Source organism: Eutrigla gurnardus (assembly GCF_963514095.1).
Source record: "Eutrigla gurnardus genome assembly, chromosome: 20".
Lineage (NCBI taxonomy): Eukaryota > Metazoa > Chordata > Actinopteri > Perciformes > Triglidae > Eutrigla > Eutrigla gurnardus.
In genome coordinates, this window is record NC_139931.1 from 16,930,185 (window position 1) to 16,955,830 (window position 25,646).

The 25,646-nt window shown below is 42.5% G+C and overlaps 1 protein-coding gene across 3 annotated transcripts in view; it reads right to left on the reverse strand.

Moving 5' to 3' along the window:
* Positions 1-23,267, reverse strand: part of LOC311031623 (NACHT, LRR and PYD domains-containing protein 3-like) — a 52,725-nt gene extending 29,458 nt beyond the window's left edge. The window contains exons 1-13 of one of the 3 annotated variants that reach the window (XM_084037996.1): positions 23,137-23,267; positions 22,442-22,552; positions 20,284-20,399; positions 17,080-17,359; positions 13,007-14,771; positions 12,748-12,918; positions 12,210-12,383; positions 11,925-12,098; positions 11,298-11,471; positions 11,044-11,217; positions 9,967-10,140; positions 9,250-9,296; positions 1,994-4,517 (exon numbers count right to left, since the gene is read on the reverse strand). In XM_084037996.1, the coding sequence (XP_083894122.1) occupies positions 3,919-4,517; positions 9,250-9,296; positions 9,967-10,140; positions 11,044-11,217; positions 11,298-11,471; positions 11,925-12,098; positions 12,210-12,383; positions 12,748-12,918; positions 13,007-14,679 (3,360 nt within the window). In that variant the 5' untranslated portion in view covers positions 14,680-14,771; positions 17,080-17,359; positions 20,284-20,399; positions 22,442-22,552; positions 23,137-23,267 and the 3' untranslated portion in view covers positions 1,994-3,918. Of the gene's footprint in view, positions 1-1,993; positions 4,518-9,249; positions 9,297-9,966; positions 10,141-11,043; positions 11,218-11,297; positions 11,472-11,924; positions 12,099-12,209; positions 12,384-12,747; positions 12,919-13,006; positions 15,698-17,079; positions 17,360-20,283; positions 20,400-22,441; positions 22,553-23,136 lie in introns of those variants that run through there. The other 2 variants (XM_084037995.1, XM_084037994.1) reach the window with 2 other exon arrangements.
* Positions 23,268-25,646: the final 2,379 nt, after the last annotated feature.

The window sequence follows — 25,646 nt, forward strand, 5'->3', positions numbered from 1 at the left end:
TCCAAGCGCCACCTTATAGCGGAGGTACATTTGAAGACCTTTGGTGAGTCCAGGGTCGATTTGTAGCTGGATGAGCAGCGGAGACGAGAGACGAGCCTGCACAACGAGAGGGTGAAAAAGAACCGGGACATTCTGAAGCGCCTCATCGATGTCATATTTTTGGTACAGCAAGAATTGTCTTTCAGAGGACACGACGAGGGGAAAGAGACCCTGAATCAAGATAATTACTTGGAATTACTCTCTCTGCTATCAGAATACGATGCTGAGTTGGATGCGGATGCCGCTTAATAACTGGCTCTCAACTAGGCTACACCTTCTTGGCTGGAATCGCTCTTGTAAAATATTTGGCATATAGGCCCTACTAATGTTTCATTTTGTTATTGAAGTGAAGGTGGTGCACTAATATTGTCGCTTTACTTCATTGAATCCGTTGAAGTTGCGCAAACGGAATATGGAATAATAACGGAATATCTGGTAGTGATGCTGCAGTAGCCTAAAGATGTTATGATGCACAGTGGTGTGCCTGTGCGCTGTGGTGGTTGAAGATCAACTGTCTCATTGGCGTTAGTGCATATACCTAGTGCATGACAGTGTATTTTTTTGTGGTTGTGTGTGTGGTTTTTTTACTGAAGGCCCTGATTGAAACCCCACGGTATGCTACTGGTGATAAGACTAAATAACAGGGTAATGGTATGGCAGAAAATAACCTTTTTGGTTAATTAATTTCGAAAATCATAAACATTCAGCAGCTGCTCATTGGCTTTAACAGTTAAGGCACCGCAATACTGGCATAATGTTAACATGAATAAACATGAATAAATAAACCACCGAAATGTCTGTAATGTAAATTTAACCCAATTTCCCCCGGGGACAGAAATATTTCAGATTATGAAATCCTTCAGAGTTACTGCAGGGAGAGTAAAATGATTTGATGCCAAGCTTTATTTCTTCCAAAAATTTAAATATGTCCAAAAATACACATTAACATGAATACAACCTATATGAGCAGATATAAATCTCCTATTTATTCAATGTTATGAGGTGAAAATGTGCACCTCATAACATTCTCTGCACTCTGTTTGGCTGTAGGTCCCTGATAGATCCTGACACTTGGCATGCTATCTGGAATCGAGCACCGATTTGTGGGCCAATGCAGATTTGCCTGAGGCTTTTGTCTGGGAGCTCCAATAAGGTATAAACAAAGCTAACTAGCTTCTAGAAAGCAATTCAATATCAAATGATGCTAATATTTTTTTTACATTTTTGAGCTATAGCATGATTTTAAAGTGTTAAGGTGGTAATAAAAATAATCCCGGTTATCCTAAACAGGCCTATCTGTGCCTAAACTGCCACCATGGATGTCTTCCTCCCATAGCCTAACACAAGATAACTAAGGACCGTGTCATAACATATGAATCAAGCTCACCTGGGTTAAGAATGGAGTATTAACAGCCAGAACCACCTCTGCGTTGAGAAAGTTGAGAAAGAGAAAAAGTGAGCCTTCAAGCCAAGCAAGGCAGTGGACTGTTCTGAAGAAATATCTCTAAAGCATATCATACCAGAGGAGTTAAGTGCTTAGTCTTGGGACTGTTGCTATGTGATTCAGGTTTGGGACTGTAGCTAGGTGATTCAGGTCTGGGGACTGTAGGTTATTCAGGTCTGGAGACTGTAGGTGATTCAGGTTTGGGACTGTAGATAGGTGATATTTTAGCAGTAAACAAGCAGAAGAGGGAGAATCAGAGGTGGAACTCATTAGTCTGGACACCAAATTGAGGATCAAAGTGAAATTGTATGTTATTGCATTACACTAATGTTATTGCAATACTGATTTCTATAAAAAGTTGAATAATTTTTCGTAACTTATGCTGCAACAGGTTGTTGGAAACAAATTCACCTACATTTTGCAAATAAAACATGATTCTATTGAAGGATTTTGCAGTTGTCTTTTAATATCAAATACAGTTATATAGTAATCATTGTAATTGCAGTAGGCTATGTCACGTATATTTCATAACTGCACTGATAATCACTACAACAGCATGTTTAATTTGAATTTACCTTGTTTCTTTTCTACATACAAAGCATAGTAATGATGTATTTAAGGTGGATAGGGGGAACACAGAGGCTGCATTTGCCACTGAGGTGGTCTTTAGCATTTATATTGATTTCCTTTGAAAATTTTACAAAAAGAAACATTCATTAATTATTTCAGTATTAGTCCCCAAGATTTACTCATATGGCAGATGTTTTGATAAAAAATGCACAAATGCGATCCAATCCTAGAACAGGAGGGACACATAGAGCCGGGTCAGCAGGGCAGCATGCATAATGAGTCCTGACACTCAAAGTTAAAATCATTAAGATTTTCATGAAATCAAATCCCAGTTTTAAAAATATGTATGATCAACAATTTGTTTTCTTTAATTTCCTCCCTAGCTGTCGTCGTTAGTGGCAGAGTCCGCCATTCCCACGCTGGATTCAAATCACCTGACTGATTCATCGGGAGGGAGTTATGCATGTAATCAAGTGTACATTTACCTCATTGCATCATTTCTGACTCTTTGTTTACTATAACAGAGCTGTAGCATGATTGTAAACATACAGCATTCAAAGTAAGCCCCGCCTCCTCAACTCAACAAGCCAGAGAGAGAGAGAGACGGCGCCAGCAGGAAAAATCAGTGAATCAGAGTAAATAAAAAATAGGTCACTTAATGAGAATAAAATGTTTTCTGATTGTTTCACGGCGGTTACGTTCTAAAGCACAAGTAAACACATCCACACAATCCTGTCGCTGTGGCATGTCTGCACAATATGATACGAGACGATATGCCCATCGAGCAAAATCAGTTACATTATATCAAGTCACAAAAGCAGCAAAAACATATTTTTAAATTTGTATTATTGTACTATTCCAGGCATTGAAGTGAAAAACAATATTTTCTTTTGAATAAAAATAGACCTTCTTTTCTTCACTGCGGCCTTTTAAAGTTGTAGGCAGTAAAGAAAAGCTGGTCACAGCTGGCGTGCAGGCAGTGTCATTTGACACTGTGCTTGCATGAGTGTCAATGCCATGTTTTTATTTAAGCTGCACTGTGAGGTTCGTCGTGAGTATTTGATCTCGTAACGGCATTGTTTGCATATGGCATGAGCTTTTTCTGTTGACTCGTCTTTTCTTCTTTATTCCCACGAGAGGAATGTATTTCTTCATTGTCTTTTTTTTGACTGCTCGCCATCTGCCTGGCGCTGGCTAGCTGCTCACACTTCCTGCTCGCCGACTGTCTTGCGTTTCGGAAGGAGGTGCACATAGAACAGGGTCACAGATGTGCCATGGAATTTCAAAATATAAGCGTGCGGGCCGATATCGATCGATGTCTACCCTTTGCATCGATGACATTGTTTGATCATTAAATATATCAATCTAGATCGATAGATCGTTACACCCCTAGTGGGTATGCAACGTCCCCAGTAATGGCAATATGGTAACTGCACATAGTATAAAGTGCCAGATAGTTCACACAGGGAGGGTGGGTTAAAGAAACACACACTTTCATCCAGGAGAACCCTGCTCATGTCCCATGCAAAACTAAAAGTCAACATTGACATTTTGTTTCGACAGTCACGTATCAGGGATCAAAATGCTCTCTCTCTAAAAATAGTAAAGTTGTTCTGTTGCCAAAACCTAACTCCCTGTGAAGACAGAATTTATTTTGAAAAGACACTATGCATGTAAGGAGTGGATACCGATATGCAGTCACTGACACAAGTAGAACTAATGCTAGAGGGGTAGTTTGAAGCTTGGTGACACTGATCAATCTGTGTTATGTGATGCATTAGTGTGAGAATGTGTCTCTGTGTGTGGGGGGCTCTGCTCTGTCAGAGGAGAGAGATGACCAACAGGGGAAATACTGAAGCACATAACTACACAGAGCAATTTAACATCCTGTTAGAGTCAAAATTCTGTCTGTCAGGTGTTCTCTCATCCATCTGACACAGAGACAGTGAGGATCCAAACAGACAAACGGATCCACATCTACACTCAAAGCCAAACCCGGGATAGAGGGGTTCAGTGAATCTGCAGTAGACTGTGTAGACGTGTGTCAGTGTGTCAGCGGAGATTGTGTAGAAGGACAGAGTCCCAGCAGGCCAGTCCAGATACACTGCTGATCTGGGAGTGTTTTTGTTATGTAACCCTGTTAATGTGTTATTGTGCCAAAGACTGCCATAACTGCACACAGTCCAGGACTTGACATTCCTTCCTAGCTTGCAATCATCACCAGCTCCTCTCCTGCCGATTCCTCTGTAAGCCACTGACATGTAACAGTGTCCCTTAGTCTCAACTTCCCAGTAACAGCGACCAGTCAACCCAGTTCCACACAGCAGCTGTTTGAGGTCATCAAATCTCTCTGGATGATATTGATAAGGCTGTTCCTCCTCCACGTACGTCACACGTGTGTTGTTCTCAGACAGTATGAGTTGTCTGTGCGCTGTGTTTGGGTCCAGTGTCAGTTCACAGGCATCTGATAGAGACATGAAACAGAACGTAGGCAAGGCAACTTTATTTGTATAGCACATTTCATACACAAGGCAGACTCAAAGTGCTTCACATCATACAACAAAGTGAAAAAAAAATAGAAGAATTAAAAGAAAATAAAGGCAAATTTAAAAATGCATTACAGAAAGAAAAGGAGAATAAAAACATATTTGCAATAATTAAAAACAGTGCAGACATTAAAAGATTTAGCAGAAAGCTATGGTGAACATAAAAGTTTTCAGTCTAGTTTTAAAAGTGGTCAGAGTTGGGGCAAGTCTTACATCTTCAGGAAGTTTATTCCAGCCATTTGTTGCATAGTGACTAAATGATGCTCTCCCGTGATTGTTGTTTACTCTGGGAATCACTAACAGATTGGTCTCAGAAGATCTTAGTGGTCTAGAAGTCTTATGTAGTGGGAGCATATCAGTGATATACTTCGGCCCTAGACCATGTAGTGATTTATATGTGAGCAGGAGGATTTTGAAATCAATCCTCTGACATACAGGGAGCCAATGTAAGGATTTAAGAATTGGAGTAATGTGCTCACATTTTTTGGTCTTTGTAAGAACTCTAGCAGCAGCGTTCTGAACAAGCTGTAGCTGCCTGACAGTTTTTTTTCGGAAGACCTGCAAGGAGACCATTACAGTAGTCTAGACTACTAGTAATAAAGGCATGTACAAGTTTTTCTAAGTCTTGAGCTGACATGAGCCCTCTAAGTCTTGCTACATTTTTTAGGTGATAGTAGGCTGATTTTGTTACTGATTTAACGTGACTGTCGAAATGTAAATCAGAATCCATAATAACCCCAAGATTTCTGGCTTTGTTTGAGGTTTTCAGGGACAGAGAGTGAAGGTGTTGAATTACTTTAAAACCTTTCTTTTTTAGCACCAAAAACCATTATCTCAGTTTTGTCCTCATTTAGTTGTAGGAAGTTTTGGCACATCCAGTCTTTGACTTGCTCAATGCACTGGCACAGAAGATCTATGGGGCGATAGTCGTTTGGTGATAGTGCTACATAGATTTGGGTGTCATCGGCATAGCAATGGTGGTCAATGTTATTATTTTGCATGATTTGTCCTAGTGGGAGCATGTAGATGTTGAATAAAGTCGGCCCCAAGATTGAACCTTGGGGGACTCCACAGGTTACCATTGATACAAAGTCGCCAATGGAAACAAAATAGTTCCTATCTTGTAGATATGACTTGAACCAGCTTAAGACTGTGCCTGAGAGCCCCACCCAGTTTTCCAACCTGTCCAAGAGTATTGAGTGGTCGACAGTGTCAAATGCAGCACTGAGGTCTAATAGCATTAATATTGAAGTTTTGCCAGAGTCTGTGTTAAGACGGATGTCATTTACAACTTTAATAAGGGCCGTCTCGGTGCTATGAAAAGGTCGAAATCCTGACTGGAAGTTGTTGTGGCAGCCAGTTGAAGCCAGGAAGTGATTTAGTTGTTGGAGGACAACTTTCTCAATTATTTTACTTATGAAGGGTAGATTTGAAATTGGTCTGTAGTTGTTGATAATAGAGGCATCTAGGCTCCGCTTTTTTAGAAGAGGTTTAATGACTGCAGTTTTGAAGGCCTTTGGGAAATTGCCTGATTGAATGGAGTTATTAACTATTTGCAATACGTCAAATACAAAAACATTCTTAAAAAAGTTGGTAGGTAAAGCATCAAGGCAGCAGGTGGATGATTTTAGATTTGTCACCGTTTCCACTAGAGTTTTAGAGTCTATGGCATTAAAGCTTGCCATGATTGCTGTGTTACTTTTGACTGAACAGGGTGGTGATCCAACTTTTTTGTTTGAGATATTGATGGCGCGTCTGATGCCTTCAATTTTATTAGTATAAAAGAATGCAAACTCATTGCATTTCTGCGTGGAATGGAGTTTAGCTGGTATTTGTGTTGGGGGGTTGGTCAGTCTGTCAACAGTTGCAAATAGGGTTTTCGCCTTATTACTTGTTATAGACACTCATAATGATGTATGTGACGTCTGTGAAGGGTCAGTCATGATGATCAGTGATCAGGAAACCATACTCTGTACATAAGAACTGGGCGAAGTCATGGTGACGTCACCCAGTTTGTGGACTACGTTTTGGTCATTGCCATCTTGGCATTTTTGCAACCAGTAAAAGGAAGTGACCATATTTGTACTGCGGAGGAGCGATGGGTGGATCTGACTTTGACAAAAGGCAGAGCAGCACCGCAAGCGGCAACCTTGCTGGATCTGGATCCAACTGGATTCTGGTGTGAAGATGTTAACAACTGTCAAATGGGGGCTTTTCTGTACCCGGGACTTCAGAAATATAAATCATTAATATTTTAATTAAATTACACATGAGATGTGTCCCCAGGTTTTTCACGTCCTGTTACCTTTACACAAGTCACACATTCAACAGAAATTTGCATCATCCGGGTCTTCTGAATGCCAAGGGAAAGTAAGTTCTCTCATTTTCTTTTCTTTATATTTAATGATATTGTAACTGTTACTGAGAAGGACAATCTCAATGTACTGAATATGCTATTAGGATGCTATTAGGATGGACACCAAGTGGCTATAGTCCATATATTTTCTAATTCTAATTATTTTCAGTCCTGTTAATCATATAAGGAGTTTGGGAACAGCCATGGGAGTGAGTAGGATTCTCTCTCAAATTTGCCTGAGATTTACCAGTAAATATTTTTGAATAGTTAAATAGGTGTGGTATTAGATTAGTGTTGAAAAAATATATTTTTTCAAGTTACATTTCAAGGAGTTACAATAAGCAAATGGCAGCATCCCCTGCTTTATGGTCAATTTTACTCTAAATGGACCATAATGTTTACTGAGATAATACATCAAGAGAGAAGTAGGCTCATTTCCTCATATACTTTACAATTGGACTTCTTTTAGCAACCAGAGGAGTCGCCCCCTGATGGCCAGCAGAGAAAATGCAAGTTTAGGTAACTTCAGCAGTGGCTTAACATTTCAGAACCGGAGGGTTCCGCCTGTAGGAAGCTGGACTTGCTTTAGGTTTTGAATACGTTTTGCCTTTCATTCAAAAGGCTTCTTCAGTTCTAACTGACTTGTGGGGAGTTTCGTGACAGACTGTCCAGAGTGGGAGGGGCCTGAACCCAAGCAACCCCTCTTGAAACACAGAGCCAGGGTGCAGTCCATCCATCCATCCATCCATTTTCTACCGCTTATCCTGTATTTAGGGTCACGGGGGGGCTGGAGCCGATCCTAGCTGTCATTGGGCGAAGGCAGGTTACACCCTGGACAGGACGCCAATCTATCGCAGGGCCGACATATAGAGACAGACAACCATTCACACTCACATTCACACCTACGGGCAATTTAGAGTCATCAATCAACCTATCCCCATCCTGCATGTCTTTGGACTGTGGGAGGAAGCCGGAGAACCCGGAGAGAACCCACGCTTACACGGGAGAACATGCAAACTCCTCACAGAAGGAACCTGGGCCGACCTGGGGATCGAACCCAGGACCCTCTTGCTGTGAGGCGAGAGTGCTACCCACTACACCACCGTGCAGCCCCAGGGTGCAGTCGAATAGTCAAAAAATCTGGTCCTAACTCCTATTCCTAACTCCTATTCCTTGACCTCTGGGGAAAACGTCCCGGGGTTAAAGAAAGGCGATAGGAGAACTCAAAAGGATTTAGGAAAAGTCGACTGCGGTGCTCAGAGAATCCGACCAGACTTTCACTAAGCTACGTCATTATGACGCGGCCGCTGATGATTGACAGCTGATGATCGGCACCAGTGATTGACGTGCGTCTGCGTTGGAGAAACTACAATAATGGACTACAAAAAATGCGTCGTCCACTTCTCCACATGTTGGTTTTATCAACAGCTGGTTCACTGACGGCTTCAGTTCCAGCAGCTCTTCCTTCCTGTTTGACCGGTTGCTGTATTTACATTTCATTTGTGGTTTTAGTTTTGTTTTTGTCAAATTTGTAACATGATTCAAATAAATAAAAATATAATTTCATTATTATCTCTGTCCACACGCATTTATCATCACAATTCCAATTACTATATGTCTGCATGAAAGTCATTGTTAAATATGCAAATGTAAATCGTTTGTTTTCATGAACGGCCGAGGTGTGCGGCACTTTAAATGTTGCTCTCGCAAAGAATTGTGGGTCGGTGTAATCTCCTTTCCTTTCGCATGGGAAGGTCCGTTGCATCCTATGCTTAAGGAGCTCTGAAAGGAAGCATTGGAGCTCCTTTCCTTTGCATTTAGAGAATACGAACGGCTCTTATCATGGCGGCCACTTGTTTACTTCCGGGTCACTTCTTCAGTTTGGAACCTTCCCAAGCAAAAAAGACTATTCAACCGCAGCCCCAATCATGTTACCCATGCTTTATGAGTGACACTTATTGGCTTTCTTATCAATACAACCACTGAGTTCCGAATGCATATTTTATCAGAGAACACAATTGTTTTTAGATCTAGCCTCTTAATTGATTCCTCAAAGTGCATCGAAATGTATGCATTTGACCTTAAAATGCTCATAATTTAGGTTGAAAATTCCCTTATGTGTTCAATATATATTGCAGAAAAAAGTAAGTCTCATTCCAATACCGTGAAGCCCTTTTCAAATGATCTATTCTGACAACTGAACAAGCAACAACGAGACATTGTGATGCTTCCACAACTCAGATTTTAATGGTGGACTTTATGAGAGCCTTATTCCAATAAAAACATATACTTACACTTCCGTAGACCAGATTTTAATCTCTGCATCCCGCCATGGTCCACTCTGAAAGAATAAAGCAAGAATAGCGTAATCTATGGCGGCCCTCTGGTGTAAAACACAACATAATAAACATCACACTGAAATCACAACATTTCACAAAACACTAACAAATTCGAAAATCATCTTGATAAGAAGGATATTTAGCCTGAAATCTCCGGTCAATTTTAGCATTACAATGCAATGGGTCTAATTTTAGAAGTTTTTGCAAACATTTCCATCGCTTTTAACCCTGCACGCACCAAAGTGACAGTTTAGATGATCATTTTACCATTTGCCGATTTTCTTTAAGCTCAATACCCTAGAAGTAATAAACATACTTAAGCCTTAAAAAGGTACAGTGTGCATTTCAGGGGATCTATAATGAGAATATAATACTCTTATTTTCACTATTTTCATTAGTGTACAATTACCTGAAACTAAGAATCATTGTGTTTTCATTAGCTTAGAATGTCTAGAGACAGCCTTTTGCCTTTTTACCCAGAGGCCTAAAGTAAAGGGGGTTTATTTGGCTGGATGGGCCCCCGAGGTCACTTTTGCCTGGAGCCCATAGACCCTCTTTAAACGCCCCTGGTTAGTTGGAACCAGAAGGCTAGATGCCGCAAAATCTTACACACTGTCCCTTTCAAATTCTATAATATAAGACTGTAAGCTCTCAGCCCTCTATGAAAAATACTTTAAAGTGTCCAGTCTGCACTGTGGATCCTCCAGTCCATCACGGAGGAGCATCACTCCTGCATCGCCTGGGTGGTTGTAGCTCAGGTCTAGCTCTCTCAGATGGGAGGGGTTGGACCTCAGAGCTGAGGCCAAAGAAGCACAGCCCTCCTGTGTGACCTGACAGCCTGACAACCTGTGAACATTGATCAATAGTCGATTGTTGTTTTGACTATGCAGGTCATCACTGTTGTTTGTGGTGTAACGGTACACAGAATTCAAGGTTCGGTACGTTTTCAGAAGACCAGGAAAATGCAGAAATAACATTTTGATTAATTTATTTAGAAAATGATTAACATTGAACAGCTGCTCACTGGCCGTTATTCTTACTTTAACAGTTAAGTTTAAGTTTAAGCAGTCAAATACTGGCATGTTGGCATTAAAACACATCAATAAACACTATAACATTAGTTATTACATTGTCTCGTGTGAATCTGTCGTAGGAGGAACCTGAACGGCGTGAGGAGAAGGACTCTTCCTTAATTAAATCTTTGAAGTGAACTGAACTTGAATTTTCTGGGTAAAATTTGCTCCAGAATTCTGTTCTGCCTTTGCAAGGATGAGACACAAAACGATGTTTGGGTAACGGGATATACCATTACATACCAAACCAAAAGTCCTGTCCCAAAAATGTCCTGAATCTGCTCTATTAACACTTAAAATGACATCATATAGACATACATATCGCAGCGACCTCGTGGTTTGTACCATAGACAGTCTCTGGTTTCTCCACATACTCTGGCTCGATCACTGTACTAATGTGAGGTTCTATCGTAGAGCTCTCGGTGAGCTCAGACCGCTACATTGTGTTTAGGGTCCATTTCTGAGGAGGGGAATCTTAATGCTGATAGGCTTCCGCATCCCAGTCATTTTTTCACTCCAGTTAAACATTTCAAATAACCCGAAAAAGCAAATGATGCAAATTTAGCGTATTCGTCTCATTTGCATCGTGTTTGGTGTGAACGAACATTTAAGAGTAACAACAATCTATACTACAGCTGGTCTGGAGTCATGTTAGAGCTTTTAAGTCAGTTCTAACCTGAGGGTTTCCAGTTTACATTGAGGACTCTCAAGTCCGGCAGACAGAAGCTTCACTCCTGGATCCTTCAGGTTGTTGCTGTTAAGGTCCAGCTCTTTCAAACTAGATGTCTGGGAGCTGATCGCTGAGGCCAGAGCTTCACAGCTTCTCTCTGACAGCTGACATTCACTCAACCTGGATAATAATCAATGAAAAACATCCACGTATCTAAAGATAAGATTTAATTATAATAGATCATATTTTACTCTGCTGACCTGAGAGCTTCCAGGTTACTGTGTGGATTCTCCAGTCCAACAGAAAGAAGCTTTACTCCTGAATCCAGCAGGTTGTTTCGACTCAGGTCCAGCTCTCTCAAGCTGGAGGTCTGGAAGGTGAGAACCGAGGCCAGTGTTTCACAGCTCTGTTCTGACAGGTTACAAGCACTTAGCCTGAAGAAGAATTTAAAAAAAGATATAATTAGTGGATGCTGGAAATGGAAAGCAAAAAGGCCACACCGAATTCACAGTGTATAAAGATGAACATTACATACATGCAACTTTTAGTGGCACAGAGAGAAGGTGGTGAACTAATCTTTTCAACCATATAATCAACGTTATGTCACTTATTGAAGGTTCATGTAGGTATTCTCTTTTGAGCCCCATTTTGAGCCAATAATTGCTTACATTTTCACAATTTGGCTCCATTTCACAATGTGCACCCCCCCTCCCCCCAACCTACTCCTGATTGACGTTTAATTTTACACACAACAAACATTTCTAATTTGTATATCTTCCACCTACTGGTACCGAGAAACTACCTACGATCTCATTGCACACAAAATGACTTACAAGGTATGGTGTCATTCATAGACCAAATAATGATTAGTACAGGAAGCAGCTAACCTGAGAATTTCCAGCTTACAGTGTGGACTCAACAGTGCAGAACTAAATACCAGCACGCCTGAATCCTGCAGGTTGTTCATACTCAGGTCCAGCTGTCTCAGACCAGAGGACTGGGAGTTCAGGAAAAAGCCCACAGCGTCACAGCATTTCCATGTCAGCCTGCAGCCAATTAAGCTGGGAAACGAATATGGCATTCAGAAAAACAGCAACTTTCCATTTAACCAGGCGTAATCTAGGCCAGGGGTGGCGCAGAGGTGGTTGTGGTTAATAACAAAGCCTGCTGACCTGAGAGTTTCAAGTCGACATTTTACACTTTGCAATCCCACAGAGAGGTGCTTCACTCCTTCGTCCTGCAGGTTGTTGTAAGCGAGGTCCAGCTCTCTTAGACTGGACAACTGGCACCTGAGGACTGAGGACAGAGCTTTACCACTCACGGATGTCAGGTTACAGCCATTCAGCCTGGAGAAGCAGAAATTGGAGATGGACATGGACAACAGTTTAAAAGTAAGTTGTGACTCAATGCAGTCAGACACACTTCCTATTCACAGAAGTTGCTTTTTATTCATTTTGATTGTGTCCCGTTCATCTCTTTCTTCCATAAATCTTTATTATGCTGGTGCTGAACATTCGCATATTGTTAGAATCATTCCATAATAACCTTATCATAACGTCACTGAGGTGAAAATACCAGTACATTTCAACTTGCCATATTTCTGAAAGAAATTAAACATTGTGACGCTATGGATCGTGCTAACTTTTCATTATATCCATAACTGTGTAAACCTCCTCTGCTTGACTCAAGAAATAAATAAAACAAGCAGACCTGAGAGTTTCCAGTCTACATTGTGGGCACGTTAAGCCACCGATGATCTCCTGGAGTCCTGGATTCATCAAGTTGTGACTCAGGTCCAACTCTCTCAGATTGGAGACTGGGGAACTGAGAGCTGAGGCCAGAGCATTGCAACTTCTCAGGGACAGCTTACAGCCACTCAACCTGAAAAAAATTAATCGGCAGAAAGAATGAACAAGGACCTAAAATATATCATTTATACTGCTGAATTGTCAGTAGGTTGTGCACCCACAGAGATGTCCGGGAGCCTTGAAGCACCGGCAGCAACCTCAGAAGACCTTCCTCTGAAGCAGAGAACTTCTTCAGGTCAAACACATCCAACTTGCTCACTGATGATAGTAAGACGAAGACCAGAGCTGACCACTGACCACCTGACAATTTGTTTGTGGACACACATTCTAAGCTGAGGTACTGCTGGATCTCCTCTACGAGAGAACAGTCATGCAGCTCATTGAGACAGTGAAACAGGTTGATGCATCGCTCTGGAGAGGGATTCTTTCTGATCATCGTCTTGATGTACTGGACTTTGTCCTGATTGCTGTGTTCGCTGCTACCTGATTGCTTTAACAGGTCTTGAAGAAGTGCTTGATTGGTCTGAAGTGAGAGGCCAACGAGGAAGCGGAGGAACAAGTCCAGATGTCCATTTAGACTCTGTAAAGCCTTGTTGACTGCACTCTGAAATAGGTGTTGTACTGCAGATTGCCCTGGGATGAGAGCAGACTGTTGGGAGGTTGATAGTTCTTCTGACAAGAGGTTGACACCAGAGTTGACACAGGACATAGTGACATGAACAGCAGCCAGAAACTCCTGAAAGCTTGAGTGGACGAAGCAGAAACGTTTGTCCTGGTTCTGCCCGTGGCCCTCTTTAAAGATCTGCATGAACACGCCTGAGTAGACTGAGGCCGCTCTGACGTCAACGCAGCACTCTACCAGATCTGCTTCATAGAAGATCAGGTTGCTTTTCCTCAGCTGCTCAAAAGCCAGTTTTCCCAGAGACAAAATCATGTTGCTAGTCTCGGTGTTCAAGAGTAGATGTGTCTCAGCTCTTCCATGACATTTGTCATTTGCCACTTTGCACTGATCTAAAAGAAAATGGATATACATATCAGTCAAGGTCTTCGGCAGGTCACCCCCGTCATTGGTCTTCAACAAATCCTCCAAAACGGTTGCAGTGATCCAACAGAGGATTGGGATGTGGCACATGACATGGAGGCTGCGTGATGCCTTGACGTGGGTGATGATTCTGCTGGCCAGCTCCTTATTCCTGAACCTCTTCCTGAAGTACTCATCCTTCTTCTGGTCTGTAAAGCCTCTCACCTCTGTCATCATGTGAATGTATCCTGGAGGGATTTGATCGGCTGCCTCGGGTGTTGTGGTTACCCAAAGGCTGGCAGAAGGGAAGAGTTTCCCCATTAGGAGGTTTGTCAACAGCACGTCCACCGAAGCGGAGTCTGTAAGATCCATCAAGATCTCGTTGTTGGCAAAGTCCAAAGGAAGCCGACACTCGTTCAGACCATCAAGGATGAACACAATCTGGAGTTTATCAAAACTGCATATTCCGGTTTCTTTAGTATCAGCAAAGAAGTGATGAAGAAGTTCTACCCAGCTGAATTTTTTCTCCTGAAGCAAATTCAACTCTCGAAAAGTCAAAGGGAATATGAATTGGACGTTGTTGTTGATTTTGTCTTCTGCCCAATCCAGGGCAAACTTCCGTGTCATGACTGTCTTCCCAATACCAGCCACTCCTTTTGTCATCAATGTTCTAACTGATCCGTCTTGACCAGGTAAGCGTTCGAAGAGGTCTTCTATGTTGATGGTGTTTTCCGAATCAACTGTATTGTTGGAAGCTGTTGCAGACTTTTCCTCTGCGACGTAGAGCTCGGTGTAGATCTCATTCATCAACATCTGCTTCCCAGATGTTGTGGTTTGCCCGAACAAATGCTGAAACTCCTTCTTCAGGTTGGATTTGAGCTTACGCTGGCAGTCAGTGACAGCTTCTGAATAGAGTACACAAGAGATGGCATCAATTCTAAGTGGAGCAATGCAAACATTTCCAGACAGACACCAACCAGGGCTCCAGAGTGCGATCAAATGCGAAAATCTGTGTGTCTGAACGTTTTCATTGGTCGCAACAGTGCGCTTTACGTTTAGAGGGTCTGTCTCTGTGCGCACCTTGTACTCCTCACATGACATCGCAACCTTAAAACATACCAGCAATCATAAAGGAAGACAACTATTGATTGTTTTTTCCTCAAGAAAAATCCCGCCATTAAATAGGAGCAGACCCGACAGCATCGCCGAAGGTAGTCACTCCACCACCTGTCTCCCCTGTCCCCGGTTAAAGGATTCATTTAAGAAGTGGGGGTGGGGACAAAAAGTTTATAAAATTTAATAACAAGAGAGACCTTAAGCTTTTTTCCTATCACCATCTCTCTGTCGTTATTTCCACATCTGTACTATATTAACATGTGGAGTAAACTTTAAAAAATAGACTTGGACATTTTCACATGCCAGCACTGCAAGCATAAAAGTGTGTAATGGCAGTTTATAAGTTGTTTTTTCAACTATTCACATTGGCAATGCAGCAGGGGCGGGCACGGCAAAAAGGCACAGGGAAAATGTTTCACTGCACCTAAAAGAAAATGTGAAAGGTTTGTCTGGAGCCTGCAAACGCATTTCTATCACCATATTCCTGAGTAAGCAGAGTAGCAGCCTGACTAAATATTAATAGACTAATTTGTAATTACTTTAATTCCTCAATCCTGTATTAAAGGGATAGTTCAGAATTTCGGACATAAGACCTATTTTCCAACTCAGCCGGTGTGTTCGAGACATCTGGAGACTTTTTCAAGAAATTTCATTCAGTTCTTCTAGTTGCCGAGTTAGCGCAAGTCAATGGTTCTAGTTAGCATGGCTTGCCCACTCCACAGTGCACCCAAGGCAAATCAATTAAAACACTAGACTGTCGATGTACATATCTGTGTTGATAGAATAATATTTGAAACAAAACTAACCTTGCATCGCATGAATCATCCATTTTTTGAGGGAATAGTTTCTCAGCAGCTGCAGATTTTTTTCTTTGCTCCGTCGGACTCAAAACTAAGACGCGCTGCTCGGAATCCAGCCGGTAAATACACACCTGAACACAGCCGATTTGTCGGCACTTATGCCCCCAAGGCTGTCTGAAAAGCCCTTGGAGATCACACAAACACCGGCCAGCCCACGGCCACGCGAATCCACAATTACGCACCGCGAACCCGAAGCTCTGCTCCGTCCGGAGAACCGTAAACCCTCGGAGGCGTTGCGGGGGATTCCCTCCTGGCACCACCAGTCTCCGTTTGTTCGGTCCCGGTTCTCAGCTCCAGCGGGGGCTATCTCGGTCTCCACAGACGCTCGTTCACATTCTGCCCTTTGAGCATCCCTCTCGCGCAATTCTTCCTCTGTATATTCAGGCTCGTACAGGTACGGTTGGGTTTGGGTGGAAAAAAACTCCTCATCAGAGTCTTCAAAAGTTTCAGTATATTCTCCAAAAGTGGCCATTTCTGTGAGATTGAAGAAACTAGCACTGCAGGCTACTCTGCGTCTGTAGCAATGACAGCAGGTAAACAAACTATTATAGAACCGGTAACTTATAAGTGCTAGGTGATATCACTCCGCCGCTGTCATAGCCTACTAGGAAGTATGACACGCTGCTGCTGCTGCTGCTGAGACATAAATCCTTCAAAATGCAAGGTTGGTTTTATTTCAAACATTCCATCAACACATATGTACATCGATAGTCTGCTGTTACAATTGATTTGCCTCGGGTGCACTGTGGAGTTGGTAGGAGTGTTTTTAATGCCATGCTAACTAGAACCATTGACTTGCGCTAGCCATAGCACAAGCGAACTCGGCAACTAGAAGAACTGAATGAAATTCGACGTCTCCAGACGTCTCAAACACACCGGCTGAGTTGGAAAATAGGTCTTATGTCCAAAATTCCGAACTATGCCTTTTATAGACATTAGAAGACTAAAAATCACCACATAACTGACAGATGAGTGAGGGGAGATGAACCCAATGGGGTAGAGGCCCAGCATTTTGGGGTGGGGGAGGAGCCTTATGGCCTTATGTACCATGAGGAAAAAGGGGGATTAAGTAAGTAAATATACTGAGATTACTAATTTGGTAGTCTTGTAATTGATTTTTGTTGGAGTCATGGGTTCATTGTCCAAATTACTATCAATACTATTAATTAATTCAGAGAATATTTCATTTTTTTAATCGCTTTCTCCAGTGAGAAACAATAAAAATGCCAACGCATACCTTTGGATGTTGTGCTGATAAACGCTGCACCAAGTCATTCTTGTTGATCAACTTCAAAACCTTAATGGCCACCTCCACTGCATTTTTGTTGTGGGTCTCTACGATCTCATCCACGGTGTCCATTCGGTCTGCGTTCCCCAGTTGGCTCCTTGGGATCACTGGGAAGCCTTCCAAGACGTCAGCCTGCTGCAGGAACCATTTGAACTTCTTAAACTCTCCGTCCGCCAAATCCTCCAACGCTGCCAACAGCTCTCTAGGTGTTGCCATGGTTTCTTGCTTGCTGAAATACCATTACACGGACAGAAATGGGAGTAAAATGGACATTGAACTTTTTATGTGGTCATTTGACTAGTACAGAAGAAAATGGTGATTGTTATTAGCTATTATGGTGACAATACAAGTCAGTGTTGTTGCAGCTGGGAAGAGAGCGGATGGAGCTCCAGAGACCTACGGCTGGCTAGTTAGCTACATAGCTAGTAGTTAGTGGTGGGATGTGAGGGGGAGAGACTGTTAAGGGGCGTTCACACCGGACGCAATAAACGCGAATTGAGCGGCAACTCTACATTGAAAATCAATGTAAATGGCGCAATGACACGCGATTCAGGCGGCGGCGCGAATGGAGCGTCTGGCGCGATGAGACGTGGCGCGAATGAAGCATTTGGCGCGTCTGAAGTGTCTGAAGCGTCTGGAGCGTCTGGAGCGACGCAAATAAAGTTGAAAATATCGAACTTTTCAGGCGGCATCGCGCCGCGACATCCAATCAGCGACGAGTTCAAGCCAACAGACAGATGGACAGGCGCTCCGCAGCTGAGATGGACGGGCTGCATTCCCAAACAACCAGACTCCGAGAAGACCGGACCCCGGCTCGACGGGGGCCGTTACCAGCCTCACACCGTCCACGGGCTGAGCCTCAATCAGAAGGACTCAGGCCCCCGAGCGACACCGGGCAAGCGGTCTTCCGTACGCCACATTTCCCACGTCTGCCCGTCGGACGGGGATTCGACGCTGGGCTCTTCCCTCTTCGCTCGCCGCTACTGAGGGAATCCTGGTTAGTTTATTTTCCTCCGCTTAGTAATATGCTTAAATTCAGCGGGTTGTCTCGTCTGATCTGAGGTCTAGTCGAATGTGGTCCCTGGGGAGAGGTGCGAGGGACGTGGCTCCCGGAGGAGGCTCACGGACTCTGGCATCGGGTACCCCGATGTGACCCGCCGGCGCTGCCCTCGTTTCCCCCGCTAGAGCGGCACCGGTTAAAAAATGAGCATCATGCGCGAATGAAGCGAGTGACACAAATAGTCCAAAATAATCAAGCGGCGCAATACAAGCCAAGCGATTGTATTTGCGTCTATCACGTCCGGTGTGAACGCCGCATTAGGGCGCACTCGGACTAAGCCAACCGTACCACGCTCAAGCACGATTGATCCTAATGTGCAGATTGTTTGGCCAGTTTGAGCGCTCAATTCCGTACTTAAAAACGGTACGCTTCCTCAAACTTGGCACGATTGGAAGAGGTGGACATGTTGTAGGCTTTAATCGTGGGTCATGGTTTGTTAAGTTTGTCTGTTAAGAGGATACACAAATAACTTGAGTTTGCTTGTTTTGGCAATGGCTTTTGGCTCGCTCAGAGCTATGCTAGGCTAGGCGTAGCTGCTCAATAAACACTGAAAATAGCGTTATCTTGGCATAATTACGGCAGCGACCTTGATGTTTGTACCATGGAGTCTGTAGTTTGTACTCAAAGTTTGGTTTGGACTCTGTATGAATCATAAGATACTATCTCAGGGCACTGGGAGACAACAGACTGCTACGCTTTGTTTGCTGCCATTACCGATTCACTGACGAGTGACGATACGAGAAGAATCTCACCGCTTAGGCTTCGCATTGAAATATTTCAACTCGAGCAATGAAACATTTCACCTCATTCGCGCGAGTAAGCGGCAGGTCGCGCCTGGTTATTTTAACTTTTTTTTTTTTTCAATTTTACCCATTTAGTCTGGCTCTCTACAGTTCACCACAGTGCTACTCCACTGCTCGTTTTATGCAGACGTTAGACGTCTTTCAATAATGTGAATTTGTACTTTTTTATTTTCCATGTTATATTTTGGAATTAGTGGAGCGAACACTTCACATTGTGCCCTCCACACACACGCACTCACACACACATACACACACATGTAGGCGCACACAATAGGATCCTGTTACATTTCATCTTTCACACAGCCGAGTTGATGGACAATCAGGTCTTCATCAGTTCAAAGCCACATTCATGTGAATTCTAAGTGTTATGGCTCCACCCAGTGGTCAAATAAACACTGTCTCTTTTCTCAGAATTGAAGCTTGATTAACCAGTGTCAGAGTAATAAACCTGATTAGTTATTATTAATGTTTGTTAATAGCAAAGTTATTTATTATCAGGTTGTTCTTTTTCTATTCAAATAAACCTGCAGTGTTTTAGCCAGAAAGAAACACTGCTCTGATTGGTGTGCAAGAAAAATAACCAAATGATAAAAAGAATAATAAAGATAACCAAATGTCTATGCACAAGTGCTGAAAAGGTGACTTGGTCATGTCCTAAAGCATTCAAATAAAAATACTAACTATTAACTATGAGTCACTCTAACGGCATTCCATTAGAGACTAAAGTCCCTGTTGTTCAGAGTTCACCTGGACTCTGCTTAGCCTTCTCCCTCTATAACCCCACCCCCTCCCATAATTAAACTCAACAAAGACGTAGTATTCATTCCTTGTTTGTATGAACTGGCACTTACTTTAGTATTTTGCACTTTGCATCTTAGCACTGTTGTATACCAGTAATGGGTTAACTTAGCAATTGGGCGTGCTTGAAACTTGTTCTTGTGAAATCCTGGACTGTACTGATAGCAATACACGGTTGCACTTTCTTCCAACTAATGTATTTATAAGTCGCTTTGGATAAAAGCGCCTGCCCTAAATGTAAATGTAACTATCAAACCATTAAACATGCATGTAATCACATTATCAACCATGAACAAACCATTCTGCTTTCAATATGTTTCAAGTTCCCACAGCTTCATTTAAAAAAACATTCATTATACTGTATGATAGCCTTTTTCTGTTTAAGATAGCTGGTCTGTAGCCTGACACTGATATCGGGTTATAATGCTAAAAAGACTTTTCTAAATTGGATTATCGGGTATTCTGTGAAAGCAGTGAGGCAGAAAACAGTACCTTCTCTCACCAGACAGAGGTCTTGGTGGAAGCTCTTTTTCCTCTGTGTGGGGAGTCCAGCTCTGCGTGGTGCTGTGGCGAAGACCAAGACGCACTTTCGTCTGTGAGCTATTTATCTGCCAAACAGCGGACACAGGAGCAGCAGCTGAGGAGGAACAAGGTCTTCCTCTTGTGTAAAATAGGGAAGTGCATTGTAAAATAAAATCATGAAAAGGAACAAATAAAGAGCTTGGATTAGATTATTTTAGAGGGAAATCAATCAAAGGCCTCTGGTTTTTGTTTTCTGTTCTACAAGCCAAACGGACGTTTTTATTTTCAGGGTTTCCTTTGTCTGTTTGTGTGATTTTAGCGGGAGGATCCAGAGCAAAGGCTTAAAGTGTAAGACCGGCGAAAATGGACCCCATAGTCTTTTTTGCCATGAAAAAACATCAAATAAGCCATCCAGACATTTTTTTTCAGTGATCACCCATGTATCGAGAAAGCCTCGAAAGACGCTAACAGCCCCATAGCGCTAACACTGATTAGATTGGGGCGATGCACCTAACGCCTCCACAACGGCATATTCTAAATACTAATATTGCTTAAAATAGCACCAAACCTCTTCAGTAGCATGATAAGGGTCCTTACACATAAAACTAAGCACCAACAACGTAGTTAGCGAACCCGGAGTTTATCATCATCAACCATCAAGAAAACTATGTCCTGACTGGGAATTGCACCTGTATGGCGGGGTAAGTAGCACTGGCCTATTAGCAGTTATTTGTCGTTATAGAGTCTTTGATAGCAGCTAACTGTTCAGAGGTACGTTTCCCAAAACCATAGTTGCTAACTAAGTCAACAAACTTAAGCTAGCGACTTTGTTGGTTGCAATGTAATGACCCATTGCTTGGCCGAGTTGATAAGAGGTTAGCAAAACATAGCAAGTTTTGGTTTTGGGAAACGCGGTGCGTAGCTGCCAGTTATGCAAAGATTAATTATGAGTCTATGTTGTCCTTTCAGTTGGCTGTTAGGCTACTCTCCTTACATATCAAAAATTGTATGCCTTGCAACTTTCTCGTAACCAGGGTTTGAAACTAACATTTTCATGAACGCAGTGACAACACGGTTCAAAATGTCAGCAGCCAATATCATTCAGTTACATAGATCTTAGGATTTTACTCACATGTCTTGTAAGATAGATGTTTAGCCTACCTTCCTCATAACCAGAGCCGAGACTTGTTTGAGTGTAATTTCAAGCCTTGGTCATAACATTATGAATTGATCAGCAAATGTTTATTATGTTATTGTGAATTTCAGGCTTGGGTCATGCTGTAGCCATGCAGCTGCCATACTGTTCAAGATTGAGTTATATGTTAGGATGGGAAGAACAGAAAAGGCATCAGTTACATCTGAAGTGTGCATGTGGAAAAACAGCAGGAAAGAAGTTACGCCAGCTCCAGTGAATGAGATAAGCTTCCACAAACCAAAGCTAGGCAGGCAACTTCCGGCAGCTTCAACACCAGCTAGAAGAAAGAGTAGTGCAACCCCCAGAGGCATGTAGTGTGTGTATGTGTAATAGGTGACAGATAAGTTTCCTTTTGCGATCGTGCATTTAATTAATCTCAAGGATTTCTCCTCTGTGTTTTGTTTTAGAGTAATTATTAAAATGTGAACATCATGCACACTAATTTTGTCTTTTTGTTGCTTTATTATCAGTGTCGACAGATGATGACATTCGCGAACTGCGGGAGGTTTACCCAGGTGCTGCAGTGCTGACCAGCCTGGAAAACAGTGACACAGACACTGCATCATCTGACAGTGATTCAGAGGAGCATCCAGACTTACCTGAGCCCTTGACAGCTTTATTTGATGCAACACTCAGGGAGCACTCACCACAGGAGAAATGTGAAGATACGTTTCATAAACTAAAAACTACACTACGACCTCAGCAATGTGAGAAACTGGAATGTGTGACAAGGCAACAGTCACGGTCAAATCAGTGGCAGACCTATAGGGCTGGTCGGATCACTAGCACCAAATTTCACCATGCAACAACAACTGACAAGATGAGCAAAACGTACTTGAATGATATAATGCAGTACAACAAAACAGAATTAAATGTTCCATCTGTGCTCTGGGGTCAAAACATGGAGGAAACTGCAAGACAAGCCTACACTACCTTAATGTCCCAAAGCCATCCAGATTTCAGCATCAGTTCATGTGGCTTAGTAGTGTCACCTTCTGAGCCACACCTTGGCTCATCGCCAGATGGGATAGCAAGATGTACCTGCTGTGGCAAAGGGGTGGTAGAGATAAAGTGCCCCTATAAATACAGGAATAGCCTTCAAGGATGTACAGAAGACAAGCAGTTTTGTCTGGACAAGTCATGGTCGTTAAAACATTCACACACGTACTACTATCAAACTCAACTTCACATGTTTGTCTGTGGTGTAAGCTATTGTGACTTTGTGTTGTGGACGAAGGAGAAGTTCATTGTGCAACGTATCGTAAGAAATGAAATGTTTCTGCAGGAGGCTTTGCCAAAAGCACAAAACTTCTTTATCTCAAGTGTGTTGCCAGAATTACTGACACGAATACATGATCCTGTCTTGGTGTTACAGAGAGCCTGCGAATACTGTGAAAGACCACATTTTGGTAAAATGATAATCTGTGCCAAATGCAACAACCACATTCACTACAGTTGTGCACAAATAAAAAGGAAGCGAGCATCATGGTTATGTAGGAAATGTCTGACAGTTGAACAACACTCTTACAGGTTTGTAAGGGCACCACATACAATAACAACGTCATTTAGTAGGTTAACCTGCGACACTGGAATAACGGTTTGCAATATCTTAAAGTTTTTCCACCTACCAATAACTCGTTCTACATGGATCCGCACACGAGAAAGTTGTCTAGCTGTGTCCACTTCCTGTGCAGAAAGCTGCTTCTTTCCTTTTGTGAAATGAGGGATATGAAGGGTTGCACCATAGGCAGCAAGCTCGTCTCTGATGAGAAATCCTCTATCGGCTAAAACCTCATCCCTAGGCTCCAAAAGTTCAAGGAAACCTGACTCATTTGTGATCTGCTTGTCTGAAACCCGTCCACCCCACCCAGGGGACAGATATGAAATGGCACCAGCTGGAGTGATGGCAATCAAATATTTAATAGTGTTGGTGTGTTTATAGTTTGACCATGTCTGGGCCCTGGCAGTCAGACTACTGGGTCTTGCTATGAAGATTTCCGTGCAATCTATTATACACCTGCATCTTTTAAAGTTGCGCTTGAATATTTTGGGCATATTCTTCAGTACTGCACCCTTACTTGGCCATTTAATGAGTGGCTTGAGGATGAAGGCAATAGCAGGGACCCAGCTCCGCAAAATATTTGATATGGTGGTTTTTGATACCTGAAATCTATAAGCCAAATCAGTATTACATATGCCCAACCTTAATTTCATCAATACAATCAGTAGGTGGTCCTCTACTGTAAGTTTGTTGTGAATTCTCTCTACGCTGCCCATAATTTTTGTAATCAGCCACTCAAAGACCACAGAGGTGAGTCCTGTGAGGAAAACCAATTGTTTGATGTTGCACTTAACAGTGGTGTAGGAGAATGTAGACTGTTGCAGCTCCTCTTTCAGCTTTACATTTCCTGCTCGTAGTGTGCCAAATTCCTGTTGCAGGTTGACATAGTCCTCCTGAAGTTGACGGTATTTCAGGTTCAGATCATCGTATTCCCTCTTTGGAACTGGGATGTCCTCTTCAGCTTTATAATAGAAAAGTGAAAAATTAGCCCGTGCTGCAACAAATTCATTCAAATACATACATACATACATACAGTACATACAATTGGAGCAGTGGGCCTTGCAGGAGCGCATGCACGCACGCACGCACACACACACACACGCACACACAGTTAATCGCAAGATGATACATTAATATATTCATACCAGGACACTGATCCATGCTGCATTCTTGTTCTGGAGTTTCAGTAGGAACATGTTGGTTTGCTGCAGTACCAGGTCTGTCATCTCTCCTCCTTTTCCTATGGTACCTACAGCAACAACAGAAATGTACAGGTATAATATCCATATCTCAAAACAGCAGCTGTAGACACCAAAACAATGTAGCACCGACTAAACAAGGTAGTGCAGCAAAGCTAGATCTAACGTTATGTTATGTTATGACTTTGGACACATCAGTTTAACTGAAAGGAATTCGAGACTAGTCTCAGGGTTGACAGGTTTGGCGTATGAAACAGAGGAAAACAAACAAAACATAAAAAACGACTGAGGAGAGCCACTAATCCTACCTGTCCATCTTTCCAACTGGGTCCTGGCTTTGTTTTGTGTATGTAAACACAGATGGCACAAAATCAGGACTATTGGAGTTCAATGACATCTCGCCTGTAAAACACAAACACATTTGTTTAGCCTAGCAAGCTAATCGGCAAATCTAATGAAACTTTAGCTGCATAGCAAGCTAGCAGCTAGTGCTACTAGCCAATGCTAACGTCAGTTTACCCAACAACTTAAGCTGCTTTTGATTATTATTCTACACCATGCAGGTAATCATTAATGCTAACAAGGCTTCCAGTAAAATGAGCTACTGTTACATCTGCACATGACACACCCAGATCCTACCTGGTCAGTGGACCACAAGGCACGGGTAGGAGGAACCGCCGCCACCTTGTGCCTATGCCAGCAGACAGCAGCAGTAAGACATTTGAACATGCTGCAGGGCCAGACCTGCAGGACACTCCAAAGGACACTGATTCAGGGTCACCAGGGAGGCCTCAGGGGGCCCAACAACCTGTTACAACCAGGTCTGGCAGACCTGTCATAAAGCCAGATCGACTGGACCTGTGAGGACAGATATGCTGAAAAGGACACCTAAAATAAGAGAAGTGTGAAAAAAAGTGATTGTAACCAAATGTGTTCATGAAACAGGTTGTGATGTTAACAAAAGGAAAGAAGAGAGTATTTGGGAAGTTTCATCCAGTGGAATAATGGTATGTTTCTGTGATGTGGTTAAAGTGTTAAAACAGGCCTTAAAGAGTTCCGGTGTTAAAAAGAAAAAAAAAATGGCCTCAAATAGGAGTTCATAATGTGGTGGAGAAATTCTGTAAGGAATTTGTTTCAGTAACCAATACACTATTATGATTTCAGTTGGAACTGTATTTCTTTGAGAACCTGTTACAGTGTATTGTTTCTCAGAAAGGGAGATGTGGTGTAATCTACAGGTGTATGTATGTCAGACACAAGAGGGCGCTCTAGGCCAGGGGTGACCTGAGCCACATGGGATGACGGGAGGTTGTTGTATGTTTGACAAGCAACAAGTAAAGCGTGTTAATGTTAGCTATAGGGCAGTAGTGTCTTTATT